Genomic DNA, 19,118 nt, shown 5'->3' with positions numbered 1-19,118 from the left:
GTATTGGAGTCTCTCTCTCCTTAGATTTCAGTGATTAGAATTAAAAGTATATTTAAGGCCTCAGTGTATCTTTTTATTTAATTAAATATACAAAATCTCTTATCTGCTGCTTTTGTGCAAACATTACTTAACACAACTGTCAAAATTAATGTACCACACAAGCCTTGGTTTATTTTGTACTTTAGTGTATATCTCAGTCTATACAGTACTGTGTGTAATGTGCAAGACTGGTTTAATGAGAGTAACTGTTAATTATTTAGACCAAGCAGAGGGAAAAATTATGGAATCACTCAACTTTAATAATTAGATATGCCCTTCTATGGATGCCATCACTATCATAACCGTGCAATTATACACCCTATTCCAGCATACTTGACAGTGGCCAAAGGTTGCGCTTTCCGTTCCAATAGAACATGGGATGCAATTCTGTTTCTACAGGTAAAAACATGTGATGTGCTTAGCTAGGTGCTCCTTCAATGGATAAAATGTGATGCAGTACTGTAAAGGTTGCAATAAAACTGTGATGTGGTGCTCTATTGGAGTAGCTTCTGACTAAAAGCATTGTGCATGTATACAAGCCCCAAAAATTCAAAACCATTATAACAGACCTGGGCATTATACAGTACACAGGCCACAGCCAGCACAGATACCTGGCTCTACTGAACCAGCCTTTGCTGCACTGGCCCCATACAGACTATGGTACACTTCTTTTAAAAAAAGTAATGAAAACATTATTATTTTAGGATACGCAACAAATAGGAATAATGCTCTGTATTAATTGAATTTAGAAGTCAAATACATTTAATTACTGCTTTTTTTTAGCAATAAAATTAAGCCACATTGAGATAGGTCCAGTCCTCCAGAACATCCCAGGTTTTCATGTGGCCCCTTGGGAAAATGGATTTTCCACCCCTGCTTTATGTCTCAGTAAAAACATTTTTTTTACTTGATAATTTTTGTTTAGTACCTTAAATGCTAATTATTTTACCTCATTATCAATTCACTTTTTTCCAATACAGGAATTCCAGATGGCATTTCACAGTTTATTCATAGTTCAAGTAACATCATATTAAGGCAGCATTATCATGAAATTATGTTTTGGTTTTAAAAGATTGCAATTTTGTCTTTCTTTTCATCATTAAAGAAACTACACATTACACTCCCTTTTCAGTCTACATTCTACTTTAAAATGTATAGTTCATTCACCCTGCTTCTAAATGTCCTTATTCCTGCTCATGGCCATCTGGTCTCCAAAAAACATCTAAAAATATTTTTTAACCCCTCAATTTATATATTGTAAATAAGTGGGCTTGCTAATAAATGCTAATACAGTTTTAACTATGATTATACTTATCCCTGCTAAAAAAAATCCAGCTGGTCATTCAGAAAAAAACATACCCTAGGGTTGGGTTGCTTGTTAACTAACTTTTGACCAGTATAGGTTATATTTTTTTCTGGATGACGAGCTGGTCTTGGGATGGATTTTTCGGCATGGGTAAGACAAAGATATTGGGCCCTATTTTACACCCTGCGCAAGGTGCGTCGCAATGCTAATTACTATCTTACCCCATCAACAGTCTATTTTTACACCTTCCCCCTGCGACGTATAAATAGTAAATATGCATGTGAACATATCTAAGTCAATGGGCAATATTAGTCTGCAAATGGTGTGTGTTCAGGTAAATTTCTGGTCTATTATTATCTTGGCAACATAAAACACAGGTGCACCACTAACTAATTTGAACCCTGACAGCCCCTTACTTGTTACGCAAATATAAACACACAGCAGCATGCAAAACATCAACAATATTGTGGTGATGGTGCAGATGGAGATGATGGTGTAAATGGTGGTGGTGGTGGTGTTGATGGTGGTGCTGATGATTTTGGTGATGATGGAGATTGTGGTATTGGTGATAGTGTTGAGTGTGATTGTTGTGGTGTTGATGGTGATAGTGTTGAGTGTGATTTTAATTGTGGTGGTGTTGATCATGATAGTGTTGATTGTGGTGGTGTTGATTGTGATTGTAGTGGTGTTTATAGTGCTAGTGTTGATTGTGATTGTAGTGGTGTTGATCATGATAGTGTTGATGGTGGTGTAGATGGTGATAGTGTTGAGTGTGATTGTAATTGTGGTGGTGTAGATAATGATAGTGTTGATTGTGATTGTAGTGGTGGTGTTTATGGTGGTGTTGATGGTGATAGTGTTGATTGTGATTGTGGTGTTTATGGTGGTGTAGATGGTGATGGTGGTGTTGATGGTGATAGTGTTGATTGTGATTGTAGTGGTGGTGTTTATGGTGGTGTTGATGGTGATAGTGTTGATTGTGATTGTGGTGTTTATGGTGGTGTTGATGGTGATAGTGTTGATTGTGGTGGTGTTGATTGTGATAGTGTTGATTGTGGTGGTGGTGTTTATGGTGGTGTAGATGGTGATAGTGTTGATTGTGATTGTGGTGGTGGTGTTTATGGTGGTGTTGATGGTGATAGTGTTGATTGTGATTGTGGTGGTGGTGTTTATGGTGGTGTTGATGGTGATAGTGTTGATTGTGGTGGTGTTGATTGTGATTGTAGTGGTGTTTATAGTGCTAGTGTTGATTGTGATTGTAGTGGTGTTGATCATGATAGTGTTGATGGTGGTGTAGATGGTGATAGTGTTGAGTGTGATTGTAATTGTGGTGGTGTAGATAATGATAGTGTTGATTGTGATTGTGGTGGTGGTGTAGATGGTGTTGATGGTGATAGTGTTGATTGTGATTGTGGTGGTGGTGTTTATGGTGGTGTTGATGGTGATAGTGTTGATTGTGATTGTGGTGTTTATGGTGGTGTTGATGTTGATAGTGTTGATTGTGGTGGTGATGTTTATGGTGGTGTTGATAGTGTTGATTGTGATTGTGGTGGTGTTTATGGTGGTGTAGATGGTGATAGTGTTGATTGTGATTGTGGTGGTGTAGATGGTGATAGTGTTGATTGTGATTGTGGTGGTGTTTATGGTGGTGTAGATGGTGATAGTGTTGATTGTGGTGGTGTTTATGGTGGTGTAGATGGTGATAGTGTTGATTGTGATTGTGGTGGTGGTGTTTATAGTGGTGTTTATGGTGGTGTAGATGGAGATAGTGTTGATTGTGGTGGTGTTTATGGTGGTGTATATGATGATAGTGTTGATTGTGATAGTGGTGATTGTGATTGTGGTGGTGTTTATGGTGGTGTAGATGGTGATAGTGTTGATTGTGGTGGTGATGTTTATGGTGGTGTAGATGGTGATAGTGTTGATTGTGATTGTGTTGGTGTAGGTGGTGATAGTGTTGATTGTGATTGTGGTGGTGTTTATGGTGGTGTAGATGGTGATAGTGTTGACTGTGATTGTGGTGGTGTTTATGGTGGTGTAGATGGTGATAGTGTTGATTGTGATTGTGGTGGTGGTGTTTATGGTGGTGTAGATGGTGATAGTGTTGATTGTGATTGTGGTGGTGTAGATGGTGATGGTGTTGATTGTGATTGTGGTGGTGTTTATGGTGGTGTAGATGGTGATAGTGTTGATTGTGATTGTGGTGGTGTTTATGGTGGTGTAGATGGTGATAGTGTTGATTGTGATTGTGGTGGTGTAGATGGTGATAGTGTTGATTGTGATTGTGGTGGTGTAGGTGGTGATAGTGTTGATTGTGATTGTGGTGGTGTTTATGGTGGTGTAGATGGTGATAGTGTTGATTGTGATTGTGGTGGTGGTGTTTATGGTGGTGTTTATGGTGGTGTAGATGGAGATAGTGTTGATTGTGGTGGTGTTTATGGTGGTGTATATGATGATAGTGTTGATTGTGATAGTGGTGATTGTGATTGTGGTGGTGTTTATGGTGGTGTAGATGGTGATAGTGTTGATTGTGATTGTGGTGGTGTTTATGGTGGTGTAGATGGTGCTAGTGTTGATTGTGATTGTGTTGGTGTAGGTGGTGATAGTGTTGATTGTGATTGTGGTGGTGTTTATGGTGGTGTAGATGGTGATAGTGTTGATTGTGATTGTGGTGGTGTTTATGGTGGTGTAGATGGTGATAGTGTTGATTGTGATTGTGGTGGTGTAGATGGTGATAGTGTTGATTGTGATTGTGATTGTGGTGGTGTTTATGGTGGTGTAGATGGTGATAGTGTTGATTGGGATTGTGGTGGTGTTTATGGTAGTGTAGATGGTGATAGTGTTGATTGTGATTGTGGTGGTGGTGTTTATGGTGGTGTTTATGGTGGTGTAGATGGTGATAGTGTTGATTGTGGTGGTGGTGTTTTGGTGGTGTAGATGGTGATAGTGTTGATTGTGATTGTGTTGGTGTAGGTGGTGGTAGTGTTGATTGTGATTGTGTTTATGGTGGTGTAGATGGTGATAGTGTTGATTGTGATTGTGGTGGTGTAGATGGTGATAGTGTTGATTGTGATTGTGGTGGTGTTTATGGTGGTGTAGATTGTGATTGTGGTGGTGTAGATGGTGATAGTGTTGATTGTGATTGTGGTGGTGTAGATGGTGATAGTGTTGATTGTGATTGTGGTGGTGTAGATGGTGATAGTGTTGATTGTGATTGTGGTGGTGTTTATGGTGGTGTAGATGGTGATAGTGTTGATTGTGATTGTGTTTATGGTGGTGTAGATGGTGATAGTGTTGATTGTGATTGTGGTGGTGTAGATGGTGATAGTGTTGATTGTGATTGTGGTGGTGTTTATGGTGGTGTAGATTGTGATTGTGGTGGTGTAGATGGTGATAGTGTTGATTGTGATTGTGGTGGTGTAGATGGTGATAGTGTTGATTGTGATTGTGGTGGTGGTGTAGATGGTGATAGTGTTGATTGTGATTGTAGTGGTGTAGATGGTGATAGTGTTGATTGTGATTGTGGTGGTGTTTATGGTGGTGTAGATGGTGATAGTGTTGATTGTGATTGTGGTGGTGGTGTTTATGGTGGTGTATATGGTGGTGTATATGATGATAGTGTTGATTGTGATAGTGGTGATTGTGATTGTGGTGGTGTTTATGGTGATAGTGTTGATTGTGATTGTGGTGGTGTAGATGGTGATAGTGTTGATTGTGATTGTGGTGGTGTTTATGGTGGTGTAGATGGTGATAGTGTTGATTGTGATTGTGTTTATGGTGGTGTAGATGGTGATAGTGTTGATTGTGATTGTGGTGGTGTAGATGGTGATAGTGTTGATTGTGATTGTGGTGGTGTTTATGGTGGTGTAGATTGTGATTGTGGTGGTGTAGATGGTGATAGTGTTGATTGTGATTGTGGTGGTGTAGATGGTGATAGTGTTGATTGTGATTGTGGTGGTGGTGTAGATGGTGATAGTGTTGATTGTGATTGTAGTGGTGTAGATGGTGATAGTGTTGATTGTGATTGTGGTGGTGTTTATGGTGGTGTAGATGGTGATAGTGTTGATTGTGATTGTGGTGGTGGTGTTTATGGTGGTGTATATGATGATAGTGTTGATTGTGATAGTGGTGATTGTGATTGTGGTGGTGTTTATGGTGGTGTAGATGGTGATAGTGTTGATTGTGATTGTGGTGGTGTTTATGGTGGTGTAGATGGTGATAGTGTTGATTGTGATTGTGTTGGTGTAGGTGGTGATAGTGTTGATTGTGATTGTGGTGGTGTTTATGGTGGTGTAGATGGTGATAGTGTTGATTGTGATTGTGGTGGTGTTTATGGTGGTGTAGATGGTGATAGTGTTGATTGTGATTGTGGTGGTGTAGATGGTGATAGTGTTGATTGTGATTGTGGTGGTGGTGTTTATGGTGGTGTTTATGGTGGTGTAGATGGAGATAGTGTTGATTGTGGTGGTGTTTATGGTGGTGTATATGATGATAGTGTTGATTGTGATAGTGGTGATTGTGATTGTGGTGGTGTTTATGGTGGTGTAGATGGTGATAGTGTTGATTGTGATTGTGGTGGTGTTTATGGTGGTGTAGATGGTGATAGTGTTGATTGTGATTGTGTTGGTGTAGGTGGTGATAGTGTTGATTGTGATTGTGGTGGTGTTTATGGTGGTGTTGATGGTGATAGTGTTGATTGTGATTGTGGTGGTGTTTATGGTGGTGTAGATGGTGATAGTGTTGATTGTGATTGTGGTGGTGTTTATGGTGGTGTAGATGGTGATAGTGTTGATTGTGATTGTGGTGGTGTAGATGGTGATAGTGTTGATTGTGATTGTGATTGTGGTGGTGTTTATGGTGGTGTAGATGGTGATAGTGTTGATTGTGATTGTGTTGGTGTAGGTGGTGATAGTGTTGATTGTGATTGTGGTGGTGTTTATGGTGGTGTTGATGGTGATAGTGTTGATTGTGATTGTGGTGGTGTTTATGGTGGTGTAGATGGTGATAGTGTTGATTGTGATTGTGGTGGTGTTTATGGTGGTGTAGATGGTGATAGTGTTGATTGTGATTGTGGTGGTGTAGATGGTGATAGTGGTGATTGTGGTGGTGTTTATGGTGGTGTAGATGGTGATAGTGTTGATTGTGATTGTGGTGGTGTTTATGGTGGTGTTTATGGTGGTGTAGATGGTGATAGTGTTGATTGTGGTGGTGGTGTTTATGGTGGTGTAGATGGTGATAGTGTTGATTGTGATTGTGTTGGTGTAGGTGGTGATAGTGTTGATTGTGATTGTGGTGGTGTTTATGGTGGTGTAGATGGTGATAGTGTTGATTGTGATTGTGTTTATGGTGGTGTAGATGGTGATAGTGTTGATTGTGATTGTGGTGGTGTAGATGGTGATAGTGTTGATTGTGATTGTGGTGGAGTTTATGGTGGTGTAGATGGTGATAGTGTTGATTGTGATTGTGGTGGTGTTTATGGTGGTGTAGATGGTGATAGTGTTGATTGTGATTGTGGTGGTGGTGTTTATGGTGGTGTATATGATGATAGTGTTGATTGTGATAGTGGTGATTGTGATTGTGGTGGTGTTTATGGTGGTGTAGATGGTGATAGTGTTGATTGTGATTGTGGTGGTGTTTATGGTGGTGTAGATGGTGATAGTGTTGATTGTGATTGTGGTGGTGTAGATGGTGATAGTGTTGATTGTGATTGTGGTGGAGTTTATGGTGGTGTAGATGGTGATAGTGTTGATTGTGATTGTGGTGGTGTTTATGGTGGTGTAGATGGTGATAGTGTTGATTGTGATTGTGGTGGTGGTGTTTATGGTGGTGTATATGATGATAGTGTTGATTGTGATAGTGTTGATTGTGATTGTGGTGGTGTTTATGGTGGTGTAGATGGTGATAGTGTTGATTGTGATTGTGGTGGTGTTTATGGTGGTGTAGATGGTGATAGTGTTGATTGTGATTGTGGTGGTGTAGATGGTGATAGTGTTGATTGTGATTGTGGTGGTGTTTATGGTGGCGTAGATGGTGATAGTGTTGATTGTGGTGGTGTTTATGGTGGTGTAGATGGTGATAGTGTTGATTGTGATTGTGGTGGTGGTGTTTATGGTGGTGTATATGATGATAGTGTTGATTGTGATAGTGTTGATTGTGATTGTGGTGGTGTTTATGGTGGTGTAGATGGTGATAGTGTTGATTGTGATTGTGGTGGTGTTTATGGTGGTGTAGATGGTGATAGTGTTGATTGTGATTGTGGTGGTGTAGATGGTGATAGTGTTGATTGTGATTGTGGTGGTGTTTATGGTGGCGTAGATGGTGATAGTGTTGATTGTGGTGGTGTTTATGGTGGTGTAGATGGTGATAGTGTTGATTGTGATTGTGGTGGTGGTGTTTATAGTGGTGTTTATGGTGGTGTAGATGGAGATAGTGTTGATTGTGGTGGTGTTTATGGTGGTGTATATGATGATAGTGTTGATTGTGATAGTGGTGATTGTGGTGGTGTTTATGGTGGTGTAGATGGTGATAGTGTTGATTGTGATTGTGGTGGTGTTTATGGTGGTGTAGATGGTGATAGTGTTGATTGTGATTGAGGTGGTGGTGTTTATGGTGGTGTATATGATGATAGTGTTGATTGTGATAGTGGTGATTGTGGTGGTGTTTATGGTGGTGTAGATGGTGATAGTGTTGATTGTGGTGGTGGTGTTTATGGTGGTGTAGATGGTGATGGCCTCCTACAAATCATATGTGAGACTGTAAGGCTCTGAGCCCTCTAGCGGCCACAGGGAGCAGCGCTCCGTGTTTTCCCTGAATGAAGCCCCTCCTCTGGACGCTGAGAGCGTTATTTGTGTCCGCCCGTCCGAGATGAGCTTCGGCAGGGGGTCAGGCAGCGTGCTCCAGACCGCTATCAGGCAGTGAGAGAGGCAGGGAGAGGGAGAGAGAGAGAGAGCGGGGGACAGGCTAAGCTCCAGCCCGGGAGAAGCGATGATGGCGGCGGCCGTGGAGAGAGGAGGGGTCCGGGCCGCCTTCTTGAATCCAGGGACCGGCGGGGGTGTTGGTGGATTTGCACCCCTGCCCGTGCTCGCTGCGCCCGGAGCCATGACCGGGGCTGCTGGTTCGGCGGGTTCGGGACCCATGCCTGTGCCTATGAACCTTTTCGCTACGTGGGAGATTGACCGATCCTCTCCGAGCTGCGTTCCGAGGTACCCCGCTGATCCGCGGTGCTGCGTGTGGTGATGGATACTGTGATTTAGCTGCTTTTACCGCCCGCAGTGTAACTTGTTCAGCCTGCAGTGTTCAGAACAGCGGGTTTAACACAAAGCTGGAGGCTGGAGTTGGAGGCTTTGGGTTTGCGTAGTTGAGCAGGTCATCCAGTTGGCTGTAGCTGGGTTAGTTAGGTTATTAAAACACTGCCTGTCGGTCCCAGATTAGCCACAGCTAACCTTAACATTAAATATTAGCGTCTATTCAGGATTTTTAGCGTGGTTTTTAGCTGTGTTTTGTGTTTTTTGATGCACGCTATGTGTTTATCTGCCAGTTGGCTCACACGCCCGCCTGAGATGAACCATTTAAACAGCTCAGAAAACACAAACCCCTATCCTGACTGTAATCTGGAGAACAAATCTGGCTTTTTAGTCGTTGATAATGATTATTATTGACCATTTCCGTGCAGGTCCGTGTGTTTTCAGCCCGTGTTCTGCTGTTCTGTTGAGTTTTGGTTATGACCATTGTCTGTCTCCAGCAGGAATGGATGTGACCTATTTTACATGCAGTTTAATGCATGCCATCGCCCTCCAGTTGGCTGCTCTCGCTGTGGCGCCGATTTACGACCGGATTTATTTTATTTCAGCGCGCTGTACCTGCATTTACTTACATTTACTGACATAATGTTTCGTATATAAAGTGGATAGACGCGCCTTTTACTCTAGAAACGCCTATAACCTGCACAAAAGACCAGGATTTAGACTACAGGATCAGCAGGCTAGCTGTGCTGTTTCACAGTGAAGTTGCTGCGGAAATGTGAGCAGCGTTACTCAGCGGCAGCAGCGCCGCTATAGCGTTAGCATTAGTATTTAACATTAACTTAGCTAACTTACTATAGCATACTTTTATTGTGATCTTAGTAATGCATTTATTACTAGAAGAAATTCTCATTTCATATAGCAAAATAAGGGGTGTGCCATATCGTATGGTATGCAATAATATCGCCAACATTTTTAAATATCGTGAACAGTATTATACCCTGAAATATCGTGCCCTATCACCTACCCATAATTCACATCAGGGTACTACTTTTTTGCTGTTCTCATTTTCTATTATATATTTACTAGAGACAGATTATATATGTCCAGTATCATTTATTTTATTTTAATCCTGGATATATGGAGATATTTGTAGTGCATTATTAGTATCATCATGTGCAATAGTACAATAGTAGTAATTTTATAACTAACATGAATATATTTATAGATTTGTAAATCTGTTATTTTTATTAGTAAATGTTTTCATAGCTAAATGTCTGAAATGAGACTTTCTGCTATTAAAAGCTGGCATTATTATAGGCTTAATGTAATGTTCAGCAAGTTTTTATTTGTTCTTTAAAATTGATTTACAGCACTATATATTCTTAGGCTGATTCGTTTAACCAATGCTGACAAAATCCCACTGTAATAATGAAAGTTGCTGTTAGGCATGTATTAACGTTAGTCATAACATAGTGCAAAGTAATATGTTGTAATAGTATTATAACTGAAGCTCAGGTTGTAATAATGGTTACAGATCAATCATTTAGATATTCATATTTTAATCAATTGGTTTCTAAAACTGACACTAAAGATGAAGAGGTAGTGCAGTAGGTTAATTGGCATTTTATAAGTAATTTGCAGTGTAGTAAAGTATAAATATAGCGTTTTCCATTTAAAACTATTTATAACTAATGATATGCTCTTAGCAAAAGTGCATATATTCTTAAACTTTTAACAATAGTGGAACCCTGTTGTAGTGCTTTGTTAAAACATGAATTAATGCTTCTTTAAAGTGAAACTAGCAAAAAAAAACATTTAATCAAATAGAGAATTTAAGCATTAGATTCGTTCTTTAAATCATTGTTCATGACATTCAGGTTTGCCATGGCTAATGGAAATCTCACTCTGCATCTGTTGATGTTGACAGGAGTGCAGGGTTTGCCAAGTTTTGTGAATCATACTCCTCAGATACTATATTTCTGCATAACTGAGGAACACAGAAACACTAACCGTGCGAAAGAGACACAGGTGACTTTGTGCCAACCTGTCAAAAGGCTGCTCAGATGTTAATGCACTGTTTGTGAAGCCAGGGAATGTATGTTACCAGAGAAATAAGTGAAAGAGACATGGGCAGTAGATACGCTTGTTTAACGTGAGCGATGGTGAAATCACAGAGCGGCACATTACACAGCATCAGGTCCGGACATGCTAGCTGGAACCACACTCTCACCCTCCACCTAGCTGTCACCGTACTGTTGTTTTTGGATGTGTTCTTCTGCATAACTGTCTGTGAGCAGAAACAACCTGACACTGTGATAAACTCCACTGGGACCTCGGCAGGCTCAGGGAGTAGATTTGTCATCCTGGCCCAGATGTGGCCCTGAGCTGAACGGATGATCAGGAAAAAATACTTTCTGCTGTGACCTACTGAAGCTCTGTGATCAACCACCCTTCCAGATGTGAAGCATTAAGATGCAGTGTTAATCTCTGTGAAGCCCCATTAGATCAGAATATAGATCTGAGCATTTTACAGCCCAGAGGCCACACCCTGCCCTGGGCCTTTCTGTACCTGTACACATACACAGATCCTCCTCAATCATTGAAGCCCAAAACAATTTCTCTTAGTATGCAAATGCGGTAATTAGACTACAAACCATATAGCAATTGTTCTTTGTATTAAGTAAAAATGTAATGCTGTTATGTTACTGTTACTGTACTGAATAGGATTAGGGGTGTGACAAGATCTCGTTTAGTGTGGACTTTTTAAGAGGGATCTGGCAACCCAGTAGTGATAGCAGCGAGTGTGGTGTCTGAGCAGTGAGAGCAGCTCTCAGCAGAAGAGGAAAATTCAGGTATTTGTATAGAAGATGCTTCTGCTACTTTTAAGTTGTATATCTGGCTGCATTTTGGCTCCAGTGGAAACAATAAACGGTAACAGAGTGACCAACAAGACACAAACCATATATAAATACTGTAAGTAAATCCTACACGTGACTGTTTCATAGGCAGGTGTACTAATCCCTTAGCTCTGTACTGTATTTAAAAACATGTTCTGTCTCTGTTTCACTTCAAGCATAGTCTTAATATGACTGGTTATGGTTCTGCAGAGTTAAATTACAAGAGATTTAGGAGAAAAAAACACAAACCATAGTCTTAATATGACTGGTTGTGGTTTGCACTTATTGTTTGCGATATATAAGTTTTATTTTTTATTCTTATTCTTATTTCTATTTCTTATAGAATCAATGTGTGAGAGAAACCAGTCTGTTAAGTTTGTGTTTTATGATTTTGTCAAATAAAACTCTAGTTTTCAAGCCATTTTTCATTTTTGACGTTTTCTTTAAAATGTTATTTTAAAATCTCGTCTCGTTCTCGTGAACCCAGTATCGTGTCTCGTCTCGTGATATTAGTGTCTCGTCACACCCCTATATAGGACCCTATCTTACACCCTGTGCACAACACGTCACGATGCTCATTGCTATCTCAGGGTTAGCTAAGCTACCGGGAAGAGAACTAAGGTTAGCAGAGAGCTAGCTAATATACTAACTTTAGCGGCAAGTTAGCTAACAAACTAACTTTAGCAGCGAGCTAGCTAACATGCTAACATACGAACGTTAGCGATGAGCTAGCTAACTGGAAGGTCTAAATAATAATATCTTGACTAAGTCTATAATAAATAAAAAAACTTGAGCTGAATTGTACAACTGACAGTTCTGAAATGTGTCAGTTGGAGATATCCTTTGTGCATGGTAAATGCCACTGGGGCCTCCCACCCTACCCAGGGTACAAACCCAAATCTGCACACTTTACAAAGTTTGTTTTTGTGAGTTTTTATGTTATAAGGCACCACTTTTAAAGGAAGCTACAAAAGAGCTCATGCAACTTATGAATGATAACAAATAGGAAACATTAAGTTTTGATTTCCAATACAATATTTTTTTTTTTCTCAAAGAAATTATGTTTTCATTTTGGGGTCTTAAATTATATTTATTAAAGTGTTACAAAGATCTTAAAAAGCATTAAATTTGACTTTTAAAATAGTGCAAGAACCCTGTATCTTACACCCCACAAACGGAGTTTTTTCACGGTTTGCACCTGCTTTGTTAAAATAGTGTTGGAGTTTACAAATATATCTACACCGATGGGTGTGGTGATCTGGAAGTGAGGTGTGTTCAGGTGAATTTCTGGCGTGTTGCTATCTTGGAGGTGGCGAACACAGGTGCTCCACTGACTGATTAAAAACCTGACAACAGTTAGCCGTCAGACAGTCATTGCTATCTTGGCTACGCAGGTGCGCTGCGTACATTTAGGGCACATACACCCCGTTGTTACACAAACATGGACTCACCCAGGCATGCAAACCCAACTTTTACATCAACAATAAATAGAATACAAATTAAAATGACTGCATGGCCCCTTGGGAAAATGATTTTCTCACACCTGGTAAAAATCCTAATTGATATCTTAAAATTGTGATGGGTGATTCGGCCCTAAATTAATATCACAATATTTTAGGGTTTTTGCAAGAACAATATTCTTGGCAACATGACAAAACACTTTACATAAAAACATTTTATTTATTTTAAGAGTATACTTTTGCAACAAAATACAGTAAATGTTTTAGACTTTGCATTATTAGAATAATGCTACGTAAAAATAATGTAATGTAGCAAAAAATCTTTATTCGGTATTTACTGCATGTATATAAACTGCAAACATAAACTATTATACAAAAATACTCTTTAAGCTTTTATTTGGTAAATAATAGAGTGATGACAAGGCTGAATAATGCTATTATTGTAATATGGATTTTTTAAAATGACAATATTGATGTCACAGTATATTGTATATGATATGATCTAGCAGAACCCATACCTGAAGACACATGCAGTCTTTTGTAATGTATAAAAATTATGGGTTTCATAGAGATTAAGAAAAAAAGTCTATTTTACTATTTTATATCTATTATTGTGCCTGGACTGTCTTTACCTGACATTGCCTTGTCTGCTGTATTACACCCACCTAGGGTTAAAGATAGGGCCAATTTAAATAAAAATACATTTATTTCACAATATATTTCTTAATATTGGTTGATATAATATAATCCTAATATTAATATAAACAGTATAGTAACCATCTTTGGTGTATATAATCAGTCACTGTTAGAGCTTGGTAAAATGGTAAAATTATTACCACCTTACACTCTAAGAAAAGTAAGTACAGATTTGTACCTAAAAGAGTACAAAGCTTGTCATGGGGCTGTACCTTTATTGAAGTACAAAAAAGTATCTTTCAGTGAAAGTCCTTTTTTGTACCCATGGTTTTTGTGCCAGTAAAGATTATAAAGATTATCATCAACGGAATATGTGTCAAGAACTTGATGATCCACAATTGTCTGGCTTTTAAATAAAAAAATTGCAATTAAAAGATGTATTGTTTATTAGTACAGTGATACAGAATACTGAATGTACCTTTTGGCCGAATAAATGGTACAAATATGTACTTATTGCTGTTAGGAAAGACTTTGTACTTCAGAGGGAACAAATCTGATCCTGTAAAGACCAGTATTATACCTTTGAGGGTACAATTATGAAGAGTTTACCCTTGAGTACAAAAAAGTACTTATATCGTACCTCTGTGTACTGTATTTAAAGACATTTTTTTAATGATACACAGTATTTTTTCTGTTTTGATGTGCAGATAAAAGGCATCAGCAGTGGGAGAGTCTACTATTCTGCTCTTTCATGCATATTAAAGTGATTTTCTTTCATTTGCTGATGTACATCGTGTAATTAAACAGGATTTTATACACTCTCTGTAATGAAATGAAATGCACAGTTGGGTTGGTGTCCTATAGGCACTAATGATATTATCCTTTATAAATAAGCATGCTGTTGATACAAAAAGAAAATGTACTATAATAATAATGTTCTCTCGGAGCCGGTGGGATCTTTTCTTCTTATTTATTGATTTGTAGATTTTAGTGAAGTCCTGAGTGTCAGTCTGTTACACGATGAGAAGAATATATATGGTGTTGTTCAGCCTCCCACTGTTCACTGAAGGAAGAGAGAGCACAGACAGGAATCGATCGGGGAATCCACTAATTAAACATGCGCTTTGAGTCAGGTTAACTACCCAAAACCATCTCAATTATTCATCCTGTTTCATTGGCCTTTAATTGTTGTGGGACTCCATGTAGGGCTGTTACGTTTTTATAGGACAGATTAGTGTTGCCCAGGGAGACGAGAGCCCGGCCCAGGTATCTTCCCTGTGTTCTGAATCCTGTTTAATCTCCTATCTCCTGTTTAGTGACACTTTTAAATAGAGACAGCCTCGTGGCACATCACCAGCACCTCATATCAAACATGTTCAGCCGTGTTTACGGCAGAACAATAGCAGAACAATAGCAGAACAGCAGCAGCTGTTTAGGTTTTATTCCTGGGATCATTGTCCACAGCTCACATAGCTTTAGTTCAGCTGCTGTAGTCTCTCTCTGTGTTTCTGCTTTTAGTGCAGTTCTGGTTTAATAATCTCATCTCTCTCAGGATATCAGTGAAAATGAATGCAGCACTGAGCGCTGTTTACTAGGGGTGCAGAAAAAAATCGGTTCTCATTTTCAAAAAATAGATTTTGTTTTGGGTAAAGCTACTGTCACACGGAGCTTTTTAACTGTCCTGCGGAACTGTTAAAAAGCTCTGCAGGACAGTATGAGCTCCGCGCGACAGTAGATGAGCTCCATGGCACAGTTAAAAAGCTCCGCGCGACAGTAGATGAGCTCCGTGGTACAGTTAAAAAGCTCCGTGCGACAGTAGATGAGCTCCACGGTACAGTTAAAAAGCTCCGCGCGACAGTAGATGAGCTCCGTGATACAGTTCAAAAGCTCCACTCGACAGTAGGTGAGCTCCGCAGTACAGTTAAAAAGCTCCACGCGACAGGAGGTGAGCTCCGCGGTACAGTTAAAAAGCTCCGCGCGACAGTAGGATTACTAGTGATGATCAGAGTGAAGACTAGCACACGCCTCCTCCGATACATGTGAAGTCAGACTCCGCCTCTTGTAGAACTGCTGCTGGTGCAGCATTACCGAGCAGCATCACAGAGCTAACGCTCGGAGGAAAGCGCAGTGACTCAGTTCTGATACATCAGCTCACAGACTCCCTGTGCTGCAGACATCACCCTAGGAGTGATGTGGGGAGAGAGCGCCATCTACTGTACCCACCCGGAGGGAGCATAGCCAATTGTGCTCTCTCAGGGCTCCAGCAGCTGATGTATGGGATTCAAACCAGCTATCTCCCTATTATAGTGGCAGCGTCTTAGTCCGCTGGACTTTATTTAAAATTTTTCTCCAATTTTTCTTCCCAGTTTAGCTAGGCCGATTGCTACTCAACTGTGTCACTAGTGATGCCACAACACCAGGAGGGTGAGGACTAGCACATGCCTCCTCCGATACATGTGAAGTCAGACTCCACCTCTTATCCAGCCTTCGGATGTTAGAGGCTTTTCTACGGTGGCCGAGAAAGCCCAACGCAGTGCAAATTGAAAAGCGCTGCAAAAGCACAAAACACATCCATCAAAATAACAACACAGGCGCAGCAAATAGAAAAACGCGCTGCAAATAGAACCACAACACAACGGAAGTGAGTCACAACACAAAGGAATTTTCCCGGGGGACCTTAAAAGATACTGTACCAGCTAAGCTGCGTCTTCAGTAACGTCTCGGACTTCACTATGTGTACAAAGGACAATAAGTGGCAAACAAGGCGTTTTGTGAAGCAGAACTTTTAATAAACATAACTTACTTTTCAGAAGCTTGTTTGCCACTTATTGTCCTTTGTATACAGCTGGTACAGCATCTGTTAAGGTCCCCCGGGAAAATTCTGTTGTGTTGTGACTCACTTCCGTTGTGTTGTGGTTCTATTTGCAGCGCGTTTTTCTTTTTGCAGCGCGTTTTTCTATTTGCTGCGCCTGTGTTGTAATTTTGATGGATGTGTTTTGTGCTTTTGCAGCGCTTTTCAATTTGCACTGCGCTGGGCTTTCTCGGCCACCGTACTTTTCACCCCATATATTTAAAATGTAAAGGGCAATCTGCTGTTCTCAAATGATAACAAATAAATAAAAAATATATACAGACACATTTATACCGACGTCTGGTCTCCTAATCGTTACAGGTTATAGGCTGATCTCTCTACTGTCTCTACTGTAAAGTAATTTATCATATGTGTGATTAAGGCTGGCTTTTCCCTCTAATGTGCGCAGATTTGACGTCTTCTTCTCAGTCGTCGTCTTTTGAGGTCATTTTAAGTTTCCCCAGTCCCTCAGGACTCTAATTTAGAATAGAGAACACTTCTAGAAATCTGCTTTACACCCAGAAGGAGCTTCATCAGATACTGTGCAGAGAGAACTGGAACAGAGACGACAGTTATAAAATGGCCTTTTTTACAGTTTTATTTCTATTTTTTTTTTTTTCATTTTCTCCCCAATTTACCAGACAAATTACCCAACACCCCTATCACTAGTGATGCCCTAGTGAAGACTAGCACATGCTTCCTCTGATACATGTGAAGTCAGACTCCGCCTCTTTTCGAGCTGCTGCTGACGTAGCATTACCGTGTAGCATCACAGCGCACTTGGAGGAAAGCACAGCGACTCTGTTCTGATACATCAGCTCACAGACGCCTGGTGCTGCGGACATCACCCTTTGGAGTGATGAGGGGAGAGAGCGCCATCTACTGTACCCACCCAGAGAGAGCAAAGCCAATTGTGCTCTCTCAGGGGTCCAATCGCTGATGGCAAGCTACATGAACAGGATTTGAACCGGTGATCTCCTGATCATACTGGCAGCGTTAACCTGCTGGACCACTTTATAAAGGAGTCCTTTATAAAAAAGTCTTAACATGACAATGGTACTGACAGTTCTAGATGTATTTCATTTGTGTTTTGTAAATAAATTGGAGCCCTCTGCTATCCTTTATTTGCTTATTGCTTATTATGACTTGCCAAAACATTACTTTTAATAATAATAATTAATACTTTTATTTAAATTAGTATTTTTAATTAGTTTGAATTAAATTCAGAAATTAAATTAGTTAGAACAGACATCACGTTGAATATTTATGAGGTCTCTTACCTCGCTATCGCATCAATGAAACCCTTCCTCACTGCTGTCATCCATTTTCCTTTTATTCTCAGATTCAGTGTGTTTTTGCAGATCACACTTCCACAATGAGTGGAGTGAAACAATTCACACATTCTTAGAAAGTGCAACAGAATGCATTCTGTAATGCTGTCAGCTGTCAATCATCTACTGGTAAATATATTTAACAGCATCCATCCACTCATTTCACCACTAAAGTACAGCATCTGTTAAGGTCCCCCGGGAAAATTCTGTTGTGTTGTGACTCACTTCCGTTGTGTTGTGGTTCTATTTGCAGCGCGTTTTTCTTTTTGCAGCGCGTTTTTCTATTTGCTGCGCCTGTGTTGTAATTTTGATGGATGTGTTTTGTGCTTTTGCAGCGCTTTTCAATTTGCACTGCGCTGGGCTTTCTCGGCCACCGTACTTTTCACCCCATATATTTAAAATGTAAAGGGCAATCTGCTGTTCTCAAATGATAACAAATAAATAAAAAATATATACAGACACATTTATACCGACGTCTGGTCTCCTAATCGTTACAGGTTATAGGCTGATCTCTCTACTGTCTCTACTGTAAAGTAATTTATGTAATGCTGTCAGCTGTCAATCATCTACTGGTAAATATATTTAACAGCATCCATCCACTCATTTCACCACCTGTATCAGGACTAGGGATGCGAATCTCAGGATACAATATATTATCACAATACTTTGCCCACAATAACAATGATATCACAATACTGTGATTCTGTGATACTCAACATTTCACAAGGCAATTCTCTTCAATACTTAACAGCATCTGTGTTGCTGAAGAGGATAAATTACTCCTAAATAATTAAATATCAGGAATTATGGATTTATTGGTGTCAGTTTCACAGATTTTAACAACCAATATTCTTCACCGCAGGTTTACCCTATTTATTTGGTTGTAGCGCCACCGTGTGGAGTAATGAGCTGTAACTTTAGTAAGTCTAATTGGGGGGGGGGGGGGGGGAGTTTATAGTGGCTATGTTTCAATAAAATATATGTTATACATCAGCTTATAGACACCCTGTGCTGATTGACATCACCCTAGGAGTGATGAGGAAAAAGAGCGCCATCTACTGTACCCACCCAGAGAGAGCAAGACCAATTCTTCTCGGGGCTCCGGTAGCCGATGGCTAGCTACATAACTGGGATTCGAACCAGCAATGTCCCGTTTGCTGCTATATTAATTTTTTAATTGTTGGATGAATCAGATTCAATGTGGCTTAAAACTCACACAAATTAATTTTCTGATCTTTGATTAATGAATAGTCAGATCAGAATTAGAAAAAAACAACGTTTTAGTTAAAGCAGCAGCTACTTATTTGAATCTGGGATGGGTGTAGGGATGTGGATTCAAATCTAGATTGGCAAA

General features: G+C 39.9%; 1 protein-coding gene across 2 annotated transcripts in view; it reads left to right on the top strand.

Moving 5' to 3' along the window:
• The first annotated feature begins 8,181 nt into the window (after positions 1 to 8,181).
• Positions 8,182 to 19,118, top strand: part of si:ch211-126j24.1 (phosphofurin acidic cluster sorting protein 2) — an 89,184-nt gene continuing 78,247 nt past the window's right edge. For both annotated transcript variants that reach the window (XM_049465678.1, XM_049465677.1), the window contains exon 1: positions 8,182 to 8,547. In XM_049465678.1, the coding sequence (XP_049321635.1) occupies positions 8,330 to 8,547 (218 nt within the window). In that variant the 5' untranslated portion in view covers positions 8,182 to 8,329. The remainder of the gene's footprint in view (positions 8,548 to 19,118) is intronic.

Source organism: Astyanax mexicanus, chromosome 16, assembly GCF_023375975.1.
Source record: "Astyanax mexicanus isolate ESR-SI-001 chromosome 16, AstMex3_surface, whole genome shotgun sequence".
NCBI lineage: Eukaryota > Metazoa > Chordata > Actinopteri > Characiformes > Acestrorhamphidae > Astyanax > Astyanax mexicanus.
Note: the sequence above shows the minus strand (reverse complement) of the source record. Positions and strands in the feature narration are given on the sequence as shown.